We start from the raw sequence: 19,083 nt of genomic DNA on the forward strand, positions 1-19,083 counted from the left end.
TATGTAAACCTCTAGTAATAGCTGCATTGGTTTATCTCGTGAGTCTTGAAAGGCAAATTTGTAAAGGAAATCCTGTATAATTTGATATATGACCAGCTGCAGTATTTGCTCAGCACAGTGGTTCAGGACATTGGTATATTTTCAAACGTCAAGATACGGTACATTGAGCGTATCTAAGTCCAAGCAGGTGCTGAATATATTTCCCTAAATGGATGCTAGAAACAGAGACTAGAAAAACTTACAATTCACATCTCCTAGTCGTCCACTGTAGTCTCTCTGAATCATTTTTCTTTGTTGTTCAAATGGCTTACAGACGTCTTCTATGTACAGCCTCTTTTAGCTTCTAAATGACCCTATTAAGGTATACAGAAGTTTTATTCCTTAAGTGGCACTTGAGCAGTGGCCTGTGTGCATTTATAGAAACACAAGACACATGTAATCAACATATACTTTCAGTTCTTGCATTCATGTTCTGTTATTGTGTATTCTAACCGTGATGGTGTGCATTCCCTGAGTTAAACAAACCTAAATGAATGGAGAGATTATTGATATAACTCTATTTTGTGTTCTATCTATCATGTTTTGTAAATAAATTCTGTACAAAGTGTTTTTTATGCTCCCGATATACTTTCAATGTTACCAATTTTTAAAAGCTAATTGTACCAGAATTGCCCCTTGGTTTAGGTTTGTTTTCTTACTCAACAATAGTAAATAAAGCATATTGCATACCTTGAGGGGTATGGTATCTGCCTTGTTGGTACGTTTAAGCTAACACTAGGTTGAAATTGCCAGAGTGTCTGTATAAAGAGTTTTGTTCTATGGTGTACACTGGGCCACAGGTAGATCACAAAAGCACTCCTATATACTTGTATATTTTTTAATAGCATAGTCTCTGTTACAATTGTGTTAAAAACTGAAAGCTACCTACAGAAAACATTCCCCTTCTCTGTTTGTTTTAATCTGTCAGTGGTGGGTGTTGCCTGTGTTTAAAGTGGCAAGTTACCTGTTGTACCTGTTCTGACAAACTGGTAGACTGTAGAAAAAAAAAAAAAAACACTTTAGAATTGTATAACAGCAGCAAGTAACTTGAGCACATAGCAATTCTTATTGGTTTGGATTTATGGATAGTCCAAAAAGGAAAATAAATCTCTCTATATACCAATATATATTCTGCAATTGCTTAACATGTGGGTTTAATTTTTTTAAATTTTCTTTTAAAACTAATGCTGTAAATACAGTGTTCAAAAAACCCCTTAAGAGCTAATAATAAACCTTTATTGCAGTAGGACCTGTATCTTATATCAGGTTGGCTACCAATGCGTTGTTTAATGCTCTTCAAAACCATTTCCGCACAATTCTGGCATGGGGTCGCCATCGTCATTTGAGTACAAGTGCTGCACTATTGGCTTGATCCACAGCAATGCTTAGATAAACTACTGCAGATTTATTGTGCTGCAGAGATCACATGTAACATCACATGGTCAACTTAATTTGCATCTCTAATTTAGGGCAATGCCAAATCCAATCTGGTGGACAGGTCCTAATAAAGTGGCCAGACTAACACATAATTTGGTCTTGTTATTTTCCACCAGAATAGTAGCTGGCAGGCAGTGCATTATAACACTGTATAATCCCATCTAAGAGATATGATGGAGATATGTGTGTAGTTGTGAAATGCAGCATGTTTTATTTCCTGCTGTGTTGCTTTTACTGGTCACTAAGGAAAAAGCTGCACACAGTAAAAAGAAACAATGATGACTTAAATAGCACAGATACTGGCCATTGGGAAGGTTGTAGAGGTCCTGTGAAGTTACCTGATCTTACACCTTTAAACTACACCTTTAGATCACATTAGACTACAGTGTACACTAAATGTTCAAGAACTCTTGACTACCTGAAGGCAAACATAAAAAGGTTGTTTGAGCTAAACGCATTCCAGACATTGTGCAAAATGTCCTCAACTACCATGATGCCAATTTTCTTTATAATTGCTATTTATAAAATAATTCCCCAACCTCCAGTATTTGACAGTGTAATGTAATCCCAGTCTTCTGTTATGCCTACATATTATTTGTTTCATTCCACCACAAATCCTGCTAGGGCTGACAGAGTCCCAACTGAAATCAATTGGATCTTGATCTGCTACTGATGGAAATGAAGTCCTGATTTCAAATCGCTTTTAAGTCAGTCCCAGTGGCAGATGGGAAAGTGGTATAATATTGTTGGAAAACTCAAATTAAGCTTCCTCACAAACCTTATTCTATTGATTAACACCTTTTAACATTTTAAATTCATAGGTAGATAAATAGGTACAGTGCTATATATATATATATATATATATATATATATATATATATATATATATATATATATATATATATATATAGGTAGTTGGGGATAGCCTAGTCCTTATCTAACTTTCTAGCTATTTTTTTAATGAATCCACCTCTCCCAAGAACAATGCTTTTCCACTGTTGGAATTCAAGTAGGGGTGGAGGAAGCAAACAATCTCTAATCTCTTTAAATAAACCGAGCTGGAGTTGATGATTTTGTGCCTCTCATTAAGGACACCCCTGCCCTTTCTTTTCAGAATACTTGGCTTCTACAAGGGGATCCTCCCTCCGATCCTGGCAGAGACCCCGAAAAGAGCTGTCAAGGTAAACACATTTATTTTATTTTGTTTTAAACTTTGAAAAAACTTGCCATATTGAAATCCTTGTAAGAGGCTTAGAAGTGCAAATACACTATACTGTTGGTAAATCTATGCAGTCAAGTCACATAGAAGTAGCTGTGATGTATTGTCATCATCAGCAAATTATATATATACTGTATATATTCATACCAAGCATTGTGATAGGAGTGTGTGTGACATTGCAGCAATTGGCCAGACCAGCATGTAAGTGCAAACATGGCCATTGAGAATCAGGCCATGCCTGTTGTGTACCCTGGCCAAATAAAAAAATGGCCCATGTTGGATCAGATTGCATTTCCACGCAATGCCACTCCATGAATGATGGTTTACTAAACCCTGACTCACTTTTCTAAAGTGGAGCTTGTCGGGAGGTTGGTAGATATTTTCATTTGCTTAACAAAGTACAAGTGAAATGTTTTCTATTTTCAGGTTTATGTATTAAAAACTGGCTATACATGTTGATTCTTTCAGAAATGTCTGTATCTTTAAATATACTGTAAGCATAAATCAACACAATGCTCATTATTTACACATTTTCACTTTTCTCATGCAGTTTTTGGCTACCTACATACATAATGACATAAAATTATTTATTTCACACAATTAGCCTTAGGAATTCTTGTATTTGACAGACTGTGTATAAAAAACAAACAAAAAAGAAAAACGCTGGACGTGAAAATCGAACTATACAATAGACTATAAAACAATAAACAATTTGAAAAAACGTACTGAATTAGTGCGACCCACAGACACCCAGCACACAAAGTAAATATTAGGATTACAGTCCTGCTTTCAGAGGACAATATAACACAGTTAAGAATTGAAATAGAATCATTAGTAATGACAGTATTGAGTGCCCAAACAAAGAAAGGGGCACAGGTATTTGCCTTCATGCAGCCCTTTGTGTGTTTTACTTTGTTATTGTCCAATATTGGTTTACAAGGCTGGGGAGGGTTTTTTTTTTATATCTGAAGATGCAGTACTTGTTTACCCATTTTTATTCAGTGAATAATCGTTGTTACCATCATCTCTGCAAAATCACACAAATGCTACTGTATATGAAACAAAGAAAAGCAAATGACACCAGTAAAAAAAAAAAAACATAAAGCTCTGTAGTACTTGAAATCGAGTATTGTTTCTTATAAAAAAGGCACCTGTGTGAAATGTAAGGGTCTCACAGGATGGCTTGTAGTTTTGACGTCAGACCCGGAAGAAACACACAGTACTGCAAGGTGAAACGGTGATTTCGGTTTATTGCAAATAAAAGGTTTAAACAGAAAACAAAACACTGAAAATAAAGGGCACAATGGCCAAACGAACAGACAGTCAAACAAACGGTGGACAAACCCTAAACAAGTATAGTGCAACTATTTATACAGCTGTGCTGGGATTTAATTACTAATGAATTATTCACTTGAATCCCAGCACATGAACTCATTTGTGCACTCCCCGTGCTCACATATTAATACACATTTTATCTGCATGTGAAGTGATTGTGCAATCCCTGTGCCTAAATACAACTATATATTTTTAATCACTTGTGCTTCACAGACCCATTTATATCCCATGCACCACTATATCCACACATAACTGACAACATAAAACACACCACATACAACGTAAAACACAAAATACACACAGGGCAGAAGTAATTCAATCTTAAGCTGCTCTGCATATTAAATGCTGACTCACGACACCTCTAAAAGTATTAAGTATGTCATGCTGGATTTTTGCATTATTTTGAGATGTTTTTTGATGTTTTTATACTATTTTGATGTCTACACACTACATCTCGTTTATAATACCGAAAGATTACATTTAAACCACGGTGATGAATATTATGACATCAGCAACACTTTACGGATGCCCAATAGTGCCAAACTTAATGCAACATGCAAATAGCGTTCGATACCTAAACAGCAATCAATGGAATAAAATGGTTAAATAATACTTGTGTGTGGTGTATATTTGTCTACTAGACTGATGATGATTGGTATGTATAGGATTTATTGTATCTTATCTCATATACAATAAACTTGATTTATACTGCGTTTGTATTTTTAGCAGTATTAGCGAGAATTCTAATTTTTTAAATCCTACGATATCACGATATGGAAATGATTATCTATATCATATCAAAATATCGATATTGGTGCCCATCACTACTTTTTAGATTCATCACATCTCATCACACTAAACAACATACTGAAGAATGGAGTTGTTTAAAGATGGCATGCACATTAAAATATGGATGCAAAGTAAGAAAAATGACCTTCAAATTAACAAAATTGCAGAGAGATGAAAATTGAAAAAAAGTGTTCTGATTGGATGACTTTTTTTTTTTCTTGGACAATATTACATATCTACCATCTTCACCAACATTTGTTTTTTTAAACTAGAAATAAAGCACACTGTTTGCATTAGTGATTCTCACTTATCCTATGTGTCTTATTTAGACAAGGGATCTTGGAGGCCTGTTTGCTCAAGGTGTATAAGCTAACCTGGGATACGGAATACACTTCCTGCAACTGACAGTTAATTAATTCTTGCTTCCTTTTCTAGTTCTTCACCTTTGAACAATACAAGAAGATATTGAGTTTCACCTCATTACATCCTGGCTTGGTAAGTAACAAACACCATTGATGCCAAACCTTTCTTTTCTGTACAAACAACACCAGAAGCTGCACGGCCCAGTAGCTGCTTTATGAGGGTAGTAACTGGATAGCAGATTAAACTGATTTTCAAAAATAAAGGTTATACATATATTCAGAAACATTTATAATGTATATAATAATAGTTTGTGAATTAAGTTTTTGTTTTTATTGTTGTTGTTGTTGTAGTAATAGTTTTGCATCACCTAGAATATTAGGATTGAGACATAATTATAAAAAACTACAAAATGGTATCGCAAGAGACTACTGGAAGCCATACTAGTAAAACAGTATTTTGTTACATTTCGAAATGTCACATTTTTCCATTTTTTGTCAGTTCTTCGTTAAGTATATGGAAAACAACAAAGCAGTATGTAATTCAATATGTTACTGTAACATTATTCAACATGTTTCGTTCGACTTTATGAAGCAAAATTAGTTAATTCTATAGGGTGATGCAAAACTTTTGTCCATAGCTGTTCAGTATAAGCTTCAGAACAGAACAATCAACTAGTAAAACCAGCAGATCAAAATGACGTCGAAATTTCAATTTATTTAGATTTCTGAGGGGGTAGGAAAAAAAATTAAACTTCATGAAAACAATGCAACAGTGAAAAACTTTGAGCGATATACCACAGTAATAAGAATGTCAGAAACCGGAAAAGCTGGTGAATTTCATCAAGTCGTTTACATGTTACTACAACACATAAATTACTGTATATATCTGTCCGTAATTCATCTCAGGTTTGTGGTTTTGGTGACATTGATAAATCACTTTGCTATTCTTGTCTTAATATCATTGTAAAAACATTACTAGCTATCACTTTGACATATTACATACCATTGTATAATACTATGAGTCATGAGTTAATGTCACGCATCATGTGATTTATTAGTCACTCCTAAATAGATTAAATTCTTAAGAATTCTTAATTCTGTGCAACATTTTAATCAAATCTTCTAATAATGAGGAAAGATTCACAATGTGTGTTTTTTTTTTTTTTGTTTTTTTTTTTACAAAAGTTGTTGAGCAGTAATTATCATTATTAAGGGCTTTGACAAAATGAGATTCCTGTGATTCATAATGACAGGGACCAGTCAGCACAAATAACAATCCAAATGAAACCCATTTTGGTCATAATGAAAGTGCTACAACTTATCTGAAACAGGTAGAATTGTCCCAGCACAGTATCCGGTACTTGCATTTAATTGTTTTGGTTTGTTTTTTTTGTATCCAGTGTTTTACATATTAATCTCCAAAGAGAACATGGTCCTAATGTGGTGTATTCTCACCATCTGTGGGAACCAAACCTCCATGAATCTTTCCCACCAGAAATCCCTTTAAAAAGGCACAGACTTTGAGGGATGAAGGATTTTTGAGAATGGGGAAATGTAAGCTCCAAGCTCTGCCTACAGGGTTACAGTTAAGAATAAAGGACAGATTTTCGATCATCTTAAAAGACGGGTGCTCTGCGAAACATCATGTCAGTTTGGCAACAAAAGCAGCTGCAACCGCAGGAATTAATCTCTTGAGTTGCAATATCCATTGGTAAATCTTATTGATAAATTGGATTAAAGGTGTGTCTTTACAAACCCCAAGATAACCTGGGATGATGACCACACAACCTGGTTAAAAAATAAAAGGACCTTCCTCCTCAGCATAGCTCATGTCAATGGCAACATATTAGGAATGTGGTGGCTTTGCTCTCCTTCACCAATTTAACAACAAAGGGATGCAATAGCATTTTAGTTTGTAGCTGCACTGCAGTTGCTTGAAGATACCCGCACACTAAATGAGCTGAGTAAAATGGCCCTCATAAAATGCTTAAAGGAGAGTTACCTAGCTTTTACAATCAGTTTTATATCCTCTTAATAGCTTTATTAACATTATTGCTGGTCCCCCTTTTATTGTGCTCAGAATCTTTTGGTTGTTCCCTTAATTCAGCATATGCAAATCTTTCAAATACTGTACAATACATTAGATGAACTGCTGCATCCTGGTACATTTGCTGCAGGTCACATCTGATTGCAGCTTGAACACAGGAGTGAGTTTGAACTACAACACATGGCGTGATTGAGTGCCAGGAAGCAGCAGCATTGTCTTTAAGAAATCTGCAGATTCCTATTTTAAGTTAATTGTGGAAGGGGTGCGGGGGGTGATAATATTGCTAATTAGAGGTCAGATAATTGATTTTAACAGCTGGCTGAAGGATTGAACCCATGGTCACCCAAAAGGTGATCTATTTTGTAAAAAATGTGCTTGGACTTTTTGTCCACTCTTATGTTTTTAGGCCCTTTCAATCGCCGGATTAGGAGCAGGCCTGACGGAAGCAGTGGTCGTCAATCCCTTTGAAGTTGTCAAAGTCAGTCTACAAGCGAATCGGAATGCATTTGCAGAGGTGAAACATTTTTCCCAGTACCAATACGTTTTAGTCTCTACAGCCTTCACTGTTACATTTATTGTCTCATTTGTACATCACTGAAGTTCAATCAATGACTCAGATGTTACCTAGGGCTGCTCATTAATCCCTCTATGACAGCTGTACTTATGAAGTTCATTTACTGCTGTTAAAATGTTAAAACATGAATAGGGCGCATTTCAAATCTGAATACCGTCAAAGTTTTATTTGTCCATAATCAGGTGAAATTTTATACTGAAACATGAGTGAATATTTAGTATGCCACGCCAAACAATATTTAGAGAGTTATTTACATTCAACTATATAAATCCCCAAATTCTGTTTTGAAATAATGCCCAGTCCCCCTCAAGATTCATTATTAAGGTTCATATACACATACACAAGGTCATGTTGGATTATATAGTATTACAGAATGGGATTGGATTTGGGAAGTTCCGGCTACCTGTCCCCAGATTCAGACACAAAACCACACACTGCCTTCCCTCTACGTCCTTGACCCTGCATCATGGACCTACCTTCTCTAGTCCCCCGCAGCTAGTCTGCTTCAACCACTAGACCACTCTACTCTAACCTCTGTCACCACTGCATTGTATTTAGCTGTTGTGTTAAATTTAACAGATTGGGAAAGGTGAAGCGTCACTTGTTAATGCCCTGAATTTCTACATTAAAAGAAAAAGTAGGCTTTATTTTGTTATTGTGGTTAGGTTAATAATAAAACTCTGAACTGAATTGTAAATAATGGTGAAAGCACTGTGCTTTAGATAGACAATTGTATCAGTACCCCTGTGACGGTACAGTTTTTAGATTGTTTTTTTTTTCATGCTGTCTTCTTCAGCAACCCTCAACGTTTGGCCAGGCACGGCACATAATCAGCACCAATGGGTTTGGTCTGCAAGGCCTCAACAAGGGGCTGACCTCTACCCTGGGTCGTCATGGTGTGTTCAACATGATCTACTTCGGGTTCTACTTCAACGTCAAGAACATGTTCCCAGCCTTTCAGGTATGGTTTTTTGTTTTTTTGTTTTTATTTGTTTTTTTTAAGAACCTAAGCTGAATAAACAAATATTTTGGACATTGTCTTTGTCTCTGCTCATAAAACATTGTCTTTGTCTCTGCTTTTAAAATTCAGATTTCTCATTAGCATAATACATTTTTCTGTAGGTTTTTAAGTTTGAGACTTTTTGCAGTAATTTCATATTGAAGCCTAGTAATTATGCCACGATGCTTAATAATAATAATAATAATAATAATAATAATAATAATAATAATAATAATAATAATAATAATAATAATAATAATAAAGGACCTGGTTAATTTTTGCACACATGTGCAGTCAAATGCAGCGCCTACACAATTCTGTGGTTGATTTCAGTGTCCTACCTATGCACTCTACAGAGAAAGAGATATTCTAAAAAAAAGATGTTATAGTAATGAGAGCCTCCGGAATCTTGTTCTTACCTGTACCGTTTGTAAATTATAAACAGACAAAAAAAGACCAAAAGGTTCAAATTATAGATTAAAAAGGTCTGACTTTTAAACAAAGCTGTGTTAAGTGGAAATTTTAGGATCATCTGTGTGTGTGTGTGTGTGTGTGTGTGTGTATGTATGTATGTATATATATGTATATATATATATATATATATATATATATATATATATATATAAAAACCAAGAGCATTATCTAAACTAATTAGAAACAGACTCAGATTTCATTTTGGGGGATTGCAACTAGAGGTAGAAGAGAGTTAGAGCTGTTTTTTGCAACAAGCAGTGAAACTACAAAGAGGCATATGATATACAAAGCACACAGCTATTAATCAGTCCGGATGCTGTGAATACTGTGACCTGATAAGCTGTTTAACCAGTATATAGCAGCAAATCAGAAAAATCTCATGGCAATGCTTTTCTTCTGACCTGCATAATGTGGCTGTACCTTATACTGGTAGCAGCTGTTGTATGTGTTGGTTACAATAACAGTGCATTGTGTGAAGAGAACAGCGAGGTAGAAAGATGACAGTTACTCTTAATACTGCTATAAGTACGTTATGAATGAATTCCCAGATTTAGTTATGTTTATCCTTTTAAATGATCTAATTCACCAAGAGACAGATATTGCTATTATATACAATATTCGGGTCATTATATTATTAGAATATAAACCACATAACAATACATGACAAAATTACGCTTTCAAAGTTTTGGTCCCCCACAAATAAATTATTCATTTCAGTTGCCAGGATAAGATACCTTTTTAATTTTTAATTTTTAATTTATTTATTTATTTTTTATGATTTCATTATGAAAAACTGTTATTGACTAAAGTCCCCAAGAGAAGGGACTTTAATCCAAAAATAGGGTGTTTTACTTGGTTGAGAAAATCCTTATCAGCATCGATGTCTGTCTGTTGTTTCATATTATTGCTCTGAGAATTAGTCAAATCATGTTGCATATAGTTAAACATTGAATTGTGTATATGCAAACTAAAAGGGATGTACTATATCAATAGAAATGTGATCCTGCATTTGTGATCCAAGTCTGTGGTCTTCATGAAAAGTACCAAACACTATCAAGTTGCCTTATCCTTATTCCTTATTTACATTTAATCCACGACATCCTCATCCTAATGTCCAGCAATACGAACCCCGGTTAGCTTTTTGTCAAACAGTCAAATGCTAATGTTTGTATTGAAAAGGGTTGGGTGTCTTTTGAAGACAGCACTCTGGTAATCTGTGGTAGAAAACCTAGACTTACAAAAACATTTCAAATCCTAGACATATGATCTGAGGAAGTTGAGTGAATGGGACTGTATGTTACGAAAGATGCTAATGGCACAAGATGTAAAGACATGATAAAATTAATCTGAAACTCTTATTAAGTAATAAAAACCTCATATACAACCATCTAAATATAATCTAGACCTTAGAGATACAGTATAAGTAGTTGATAGTGACATGTTTTTTTTTTTCTTTTTTCGTGGGTTAGGTATCTTTTTAGATGGAACAGCATACTCATTTATATATAGTGTATACCCAAGTTACCTCAATAAAGTGCCAGAGGATTGGGAATAGCGCACTGATAAATTGTTAATCAGTGTGCAAGCACGAACGTGTGCTAGCAACACCAGGATGTAGATTGTGAACAAGGTAAAGCTGGGAGTTTCTCAGTGCAGTGATTTCAGTTATAGCTGCATGCTAGCCTCAATTTTAAAAAGCTGCTGAGAGGGGGAGGAGGAGTGGGGGGTGGTAAAGGGCATTCAGAAATAAACAGCAGACTGGGATTAGCCCTTCATTTACTTGTACACAAACAAGCGCTTTAGGAAGGCTATGTGGTGGAAGCTCCTGTCATTTGTAAAATATTCTGGCCAATTAGCTAATAGTACACTTTGGATCTCTGCTGTTTTGATACAGTAATACCCCTGTACGATGTGGAGTCCAATTATACAAATGATCCCCATATGCCTTGCCAGCCTGCCTTTATGAACTGTGTTTATAAATCCTCTGCGAGGAAATGTGAACTTCAGCAATTCAGACCATGTGTGAAAACAGGGCCAAACAGATAGCACAGGAGAAAAGGAAGCATTAATGTGCACCACTATTATAAAATGACTGTGCTTCTATGCAGGCTTTCCACTCATTCGGCATCGCTGGGTGGTGTAGGGGATCAGTGACCATTTTCAAATTAAATGTACGATTCAAAGGAGCTCAAATGTGCTGCAAGAAAAACCTCTGGTACTTGAAAAGTCTAGGTTCAGAGTGATATCCAGTATCACTGTTGGGGTATTTCCTACATTTAATCAGAATTATAGACATGCTTAAGCACAAGGAGGTGGATTCACTTTCCCCCTTCAGCTTCAGACACGGTGACATGCAATCCAGCAACAAGACCAACTGGTTCCCAGGCCTCAGATTTAACAGCTACTGTACCGCATTTCCTTTGTTCTAAGCAAACCGAATTTCTCCCATTCCTGTGGGAACATTTTGCCCCAGAGAAGTTTTTAAACAAACTTTCCAGATGATATGCCATTAGGAGTGCCAGTTTTTGTGTTGTTACGTCAATTTAATGTTGTTCCCTGATGATGCAGAAAATGTATTATTTGTCTCCTGCCTCACTTCAGAGCTAATTGAACCTACATTTTGGGTAATGTTTATAAAATTACGCAAAATAATTAGAAAACGGTTGTTTCACATGAATACATAGTAGAACATGCAAACTCACAATAATAATCCATCAGTGTAACCAATAAAACCACAGTATGTGTTACATAAAATGTATTGTATTTATTTAATATTACATTAAATTAAATATATGATTTTCACAATACTTTATAAGAATATATTCTGCAAGATAACGGATTGTGACATGAGCAGAGGAGCTGGAGAGCAAGAAGACACTGAAGACCAGAGGTTTTTAGGCTGAAATGCCGGTTTGGCACAATTTTATTGATTATAGACTGGACACTATTAGAAACGTTCCAGCTCAAATTGATTATTTTCTTTGTTTTCTCTTTTTCCCACTTTTATTTTACAACAACAAAGGAATTTTTTTTTTTTCTTTAACAAATGAAAAGAACAAAAAACAATACCTGTGAAAAACACTATGAAATAAAGATGAATGTGGCTTGCTTAAACACAGTAACCGCCCCACACAATAAGTATAGCTATTTCCCTCACTATACTTGTTTTATCTTCACTAGGCCTTCCCTAAGTACCTTAACAGCACATTGGTTCAATTTTAATTTTCTCAACATTACCAGTCACTCACTGATTAATTGAATTCCCCACATTTCCTACTGAAAACATGGCATTTCTGGAGTTTACATTGGCCCAGCCTTTTTTAACAGCAAGCAGGCTATGTTCCTGGTCCACTTTGTTTACCCTGCAATAACCATTGCCATCCCTACTGTTACACAATTCAGTGTGGTACAGTGTGGTATTTCTAGCAAAATATCATTAATTCCAAGCTAACATACTTTATCATGCATATTTAAATGTATATTTTGATTGTTAAGCAGAAAACTTTAGCAAAGTTATATTTATGATATAAGAAGCTATGAAGATTCACCTGTTAGTGCGATCAGTGAATATATTACCTAGAGCTACTGAGACCAAGTTAATCTCTGTAAACTTTGTCTCAAATATTCCCTAATTTGCATGCATACATGTAAAAACGAATCATTGATCAGGTTAGGAAGTAAGAGAAAAATGTAAACTGTATGTAAATGGCCTTTTTTTTAATACACACAGATACATTGATTTACTCTGTGCATTGCTGAATAGGATATGGTAGATTTTATTTATTTATTTATTTTTTTAAGTTTTGAGATCATAAAGTTTCCCTCCAGCAAGATTTTCAGGATTTAAAAGAGTTTATACAGTTTTTTACTGCAGTACCAATTTGCAATAATACCAGATAGTTAGGGGTGACCTTAGCTTGAAACAAATGTCACTGTCTGAGGATGTGTTCAATCTGAACACTGCTGTGTGGTTAAATCCTGATTACTCCTAAATGTATGTCTTTGTTTAAAATCCCAGCAGTGTGGTGGCGATCCAGTTTCTATCAGTGCCTTTGTTCTTTCTCTAATGGGTCTTCCTTGGAACAGTTTACACAGATTACAATTGGTACAAGGTTTTTAACTGCATTAAGGCTCCTTTGTATCTATCAGATCCAAGTACTCCCTGCCTACCAAGGCTCTTATCTATAGCATTGTCTTGATTGTCAACAAGTAGTAATGCAGGATAAAAAATAACTCTAAAGAACGCTTCATGTTTACAATGCTATAGAATTGTAGTTTAATAGAACTAATAGATTTGTTTCTTCAAATATAAAAAAAAATCTTTTTTTTCATTTGTAGGACCCGACTTTGGAATTCCTGCGGAAATTTGGAATTGGACTGGCCTCAGGAACCATCTCTTCTTGCGTCAACATTCCTTTTGACGTGGCCAAGAGCCGTATTCAAGGCCCACAACCTGTCCCTGGAGAAATCAAGTACCGGACCTGCTTTCAGACCATGGCAGTTATCTACAGGGAAGAAGGGTAATGCTTTGCTCTTTATATACTGTTGTACATCAGTGTGAGATTCACAGGCGCACCACATAAAGATACATTTAGATTTATTGAAATATTTATAAGACAAAAAACGATGTATTTTATAAGAATATAAAACATTGCTATATTCAGTATGATTCAGTATGGTACATAATAGACTGGATCTTTCAGCCTTTCGAGTTCCAGTTTCACCTTCAGCACGGCACGACATCGCAAAGAAACCCCATTCAAGACCTCGACCGAACTATACTGAGTTTGTACTGTGCTTTATTCTAAGTATATGGTTGACGTCACCTGCTTTAAAAAAAATCATACCTGAAGTCACCACTTGGAATTCAAAATGGTGACATCACAATTGGCCATGTATCTCAGCCACGAAATGGTGTTCTCTTCTAACATTTGCCATTGTTTCAATGAAAATGACTTTGTAACAGTAAAGCAGTACTATATAATATAGGATGGTGAGTGCCTTTTTATGGGTTATATTAGCCTTGGTCTGTTCCCTTCCACTCATGCCGATACTCCCTCATAGAACAGTTTTCGTCATCCTATATCACTGTGTTTTAACGGTTATTGATAGCAGAAGAGCTTTTTTTTTTGTCTTCAAAATAAACATTTATTTGTAATGAATTTCCCCTTACTCGCATGCCTAAAAGTAAAAATGAACCCATGACATTGGTCAGATTAGGAAGTAAAATAACTAAAATAAAAGACGCTGTATACAAGTGCATTGTGCAATTAGAAGCCATTTTACTGAGCTATCAAATGGACATTGCAAAATTAGCTCAAATCAATGGCACGCGAATAATAGGAGGTTCACAGTATATTAGCTGGGATTAAATACTTTAGGTAATTGCTACCATATTTTTGCTAAAGGTATTTATTTTGGCCGTATTGTCTGTAAATAGCCTTTCCATGTTTAGAACCAGTGACACATGGCAAGCCATTTCAAAAGATGAGATATTTGAACACCAGGAAGTATACATGGATTCCTAAATAACGTGATGTTGACTAAATATCTGGACTGAATTACATACATAGCCCCAAGAGGCAGTACTCTGGATGAAGCTGATAAGTGTTTATATAAGCATCTGAAATGTAATTGAATATTTTGTGCCATATTGCATTTATTTTATTACTGGTCCAGAAGACACACATCTTAAAAGCTAAGGTTCTCATGAATTAGCAAAACACAGCTGAGCTTCCTTTTGTATAAAATTATAGTAAAATATATATCTTTTTATTTTGTACTCGATTAATTGCAGATTAGATTGTCACAGAGAACTGAACTTGAATATTATTTGTTCAAGTCAATACCCCAAAGCACGTTTTAGTTTGTTGTTTTTTCCTTTCAGACAAAAATCGCTCTCATGATTTGGAATATATAGCTTTGAGAATTGAGCCCTATATTGCACATGTAATATACACAAATATGTTTACAATTGTGAAATAGAGAATCAAAGAAGGGTGTATTATTGTACTTCGTACTCCTGAAGAGTACAAATTAAAATGCTACTTTTCAGAACAATTACACGTGCATTTGTTGTCCAACTCTCAAGGTAATGGCAGTGAACCTGTATCTGGTTATGTACGGTACTGTACCCAAGTGATAACGTCAGTTTTTTTAATATAATACAGTCTGCGCTAATTACTGCACTCTTTAGGAGCCCAGCATTTTGTAGGTTCTAATGAGCTCTACAGTACAATTTTAATAAGATTTGGGGAAGCATGATACAGTAGCCTTATTAAGAGCCTTGTGATCAGGAGGGAAATGGTCTAACTGCCTTAGGATGAAGGAAGGAGTATTTTAACCTTGAATATAACCCAAATTAGCCTTAGAGCTGTAAAGAGGTACGTGGTTAACTACTGTAATAGCTCATACTGGCCAGAGAACAGTATAATAAGTGCTAAAACTAAAAATTCCAATGTAATTAAATTGAAGCTAAAACAGAACACTTCTGTGTTTTGTTTGGTTTCCTGTAGGAAATGTCAGTGGGGAGTGGTGAAAATTATGGTCACACACAGCCACTTATTTAGATATATAGATTGACAGTCAGAGGCCGAAAAATGTATGGCACCAAACATCTTTGAATAGTTTAGTTTATGTCTGTTTTTAAAATGTACGCTTCTTTTTCTTTGGAGCAAATTCTGTTTCATTTAAAGTTGTTTCGTTATCCAACACTTGTGTCAACACCAACATCTGTTTTTAAAAGGTGATGTGCTCCATGTAATTTACAAATATATTTAAATGTACAGTAAAACCTTACTTTAGGGGCACCTCACAATTATGGCCACTTTACAGTCCCGCTTTACTCCTATTAACGACAAATATAAAGCCAACTTCAATATAAAGGACATCCCTATATTCAGTATTAAGGCCACTATCAGCAGTCCCTGGGTCTACTTTTTTAATCCTAGACTCTGCACTTTCAATTTTCATCCCTGGGAGGGATAATAGATTTTGCACTTAATGTCTTTCTGCTGGAAAATGTCATTTATATTGATATTTAAGCACAAATACATTTCTGCTGCATCTCGTGCATTGCACTGTCTCACTGGTTCTCAGTGTCTCGATACACTGAATAGTGTTTTTCTAAGCAGTTTCAACCATGCAGACACCAGGAAGCAGTGAATTTCTTTGTGTCCCTGCAGCTAAAACTCCATTTAGGGGATGTAAATACAAACAGTAAACAAGCTGGTAAACAAGGTCTGCTTTCTGAAAAAGGAATACACAGAAGGCTTAACTATGAAATACTGCAGTCGCAAGCTACAGCTTTTAAAAAACCAAACACTTTATGTATTTGGCTTAACAACAGGTCTCTGATACTAAATGAAGCATGTGTATGTGGTTAATTCGTGTTATGAGTGGATAACCCAGCTGATGAACGTTTTTGTTTCTTTTTTTTCACAGGTATTTAGCATTGTACAAGGGATTGGTACCCAAGATTATGAGACTCGGACCAGGTAATACAATTAAAATGATTAAAAGACACATTATTGTATACACAAGACCTACTGCCTGTATTTAAAACAGGGCACCTGTTGTTCTGCTTTGGTCCCACTGGGATTGGGAACCATTCATTTACATCAATCTTAAAGCATTCTTTGAGAGATGATTGGTGAGTTCATGTTTAGTTTACACTATTAAAAATGTAAGCCTTTTTGAAATATTAAACACTTAACTCCTTCCAAACAATGCTGGGTTTAATGCATTATTATAATAAACATAATACTCATAATATTTGATTCATACAAAACCATGATTGATTCACATCACCTGATTCTTTGTTGATAAATACCACTAATAGAAATGCAATTGCAGATTGCATTTAAAAGTGGTGAATGCACTGACTACAACAGCTTTGTTCCTTTTATTTGAAAGCTTTGTTTTAAAATAACATTAAAGCCTCTAGTTCTTAAATGTCAGGTTATTCCCCCATGCAGTTCATGTTGAAGTAATGTGCATTAGTATTAGTATTACTAAATGATCTCTGTTCTTTTCTGTCCAGGAGGTGCAGTGATGCTGTTGGTTTATGAATACACATATGGCTGGCTGCAGAACAACTGGTGAAGGAAAGCCAGTCACCCAGAGGAAGTCTTAATAATTTGAAGATGTTACGAGTGAATTGTTAGTCCACAAAAGAAGCGACCATTTTTACAATTTTAAAGCTGTTGAATACTGTAGAAATTATACAGGAGATGTTTTGTTTCATATACATATAGAGATACAGCATCCCCTTTCTTTACCCAAAATCAAATGATGTATTCTGGAAACTAACACATGGTTTCCGTATACCAACTTCTGTATACAGCGTCTAATTCCAAGTTTGGCATAGCTGTGTAAGTACTTAATTGCAGTTGATTAAAACACATGCCAGTTCCAGAAAACGTTAGTGCAAGTTTAAACAAATGAAAATGAAATAACTCATGCCAGACAACAATGAACTTCAAAGTGCTGGAGTTCCAGCTTTTGATATGATTTTAGTTTTTAAGCAAATCCACTATTTGCTGTGTTAAGTGGGTGCTGCCTGTTTAGATAAAGCATTGACTGAAACTTAAGCCATAAAAATGTACATACACAGTATGTTTGATGTAGTCTCTTTGCCATGTTTTTATTATGCTGTACTGTAGCTCTCTTGGCTTTATTATGCTTACCAGTGGTTTACTATACTTTCACTTTGCTTTTTTACAGTTTGATATAAATAGTGACAGGGTGCTAATATGAATAAGTGTACGTTCCTTTTTTTTTTTTTTTTAAGTGGGCCACCAAACCACAGCAGATTTAAAAAAAATGCAATCTGCCATTGAGCAAGCCTTAGCAAAGAATCATCTTTGTTACTCCTTTTGCTTCAGAATGATTCATAAGCCAAACATCTAGGCAGCAGTTGACTAAAATAACTGCTGTGAATAAAATAAATCCCTGTGAAAAACTGTGCGTAGCTATGCCTGTCACAGTGAGTTACCTGCATGCATCTACAAACTTAAATGTATTTAGTACTGTTAAATTAGTTTTAAATTGAGACTTTTCCTTAAATGAATTCAAGCCTTTTGCATTTACTTGCATTGAATGTTTTATAAATATGGGCCAATTAAATTTGAAACTAACTTATTTGTAGTATGTCATAACTTTGAGAACAGGAGACAATTATGGACGTATAAGTCCTGTGAGTAACTATTCTAAGTTTCTTGAATAACACCTGATTACTAATTGCATTAGAGAGATTTGTTCTGGTCTTTGAAACAAATATCTGTCTTTCAGGGCCAATTTTAGCAACAAACTTTGCAACAAATACATTTAAAATAAACATACAATATTGTGGCAACAGAACACAATAAATTGGTAATATCATAAAAAAAAAAATTAATCTGAAATAAATGATGACCTTTTAAACTTTTAATGTCTAATGGTTTCTGATAGAATCCTTAAGTTTTTTTTATTTGTATTATTTATTATATATATATATATATATATATATATAGTCTTTCTGAAATTCCTTATTAACAGTATTTTGTTAAATACTACTATGCATGCATTGGTTTATTTGTTCAATAACATTGGGTTACAACAGCTCCTAAACAACCCCTCACCTCTTTGATAATCCCGCCACACAAACAATTCCTACCTGCTAAGAAACATTGATAAACATTCTTTTCTATGCCAAGGTGCTATATGAACCATGTGAATCATCATTCTGGAGGTAGTTTTGAGACTGTCCTATCAGAACTAGCTTTGTATGGTCCACGAAAAAAAAGCTGGCCTGGCTTCTGATCTGTT

At 35.0% G+C, this 19,083-nt stretch overlaps 1 protein-coding gene across 3 annotated transcripts in view; it reads left to right on the forward strand.

The window, feature by feature from the left end:
- LOC117402260 (mitochondrial 2-oxodicarboxylate carrier-like) overlaps positions 1–18,413 on the forward strand; it is a 198,648-nt gene extending 180,235 nt beyond the window's left edge. For all 3 annotated transcript variants that reach the window (XM_034003353.3, XM_034003266.3, XM_034003518.3), the window contains 7 exons: positions 2,591–2,657; positions 5,255–5,314; positions 7,635–7,742; positions 8,599–8,763; positions 13,615–13,796; positions 16,720–16,772; positions 17,318–18,413. In XM_034003353.3, coding sequence (XP_033859244.1) covers positions 2,591–2,657; positions 5,255–5,314; positions 7,635–7,742; positions 8,599–8,763; positions 13,615–13,796; positions 16,720–16,772; positions 17,318–17,379 — 697 coding nt within the window. In that variant the 3' untranslated portion in view covers positions 17,380–18,413. The remainder of the gene's footprint in view (positions 1–2,590; positions 2,658–5,254; positions 5,315–7,634; positions 7,743–8,598; positions 8,764–13,614; positions 13,797–16,719; positions 16,773–17,317) is intronic.
- The last annotated feature ends 670 nt before the right edge of the window (positions 18,414–19,083 follow it).

Source organism: Acipenser ruthenus, chromosome 18, assembly GCF_902713425.1.
Source record: "Acipenser ruthenus chromosome 18, fAciRut3.2 maternal haplotype, whole genome shotgun sequence".
In the NCBI taxonomy this organism is placed as follows: Eukaryota; Metazoa; Chordata; class Actinopteri; order Acipenseriformes; family Acipenseridae; genus Acipenser; species Acipenser ruthenus.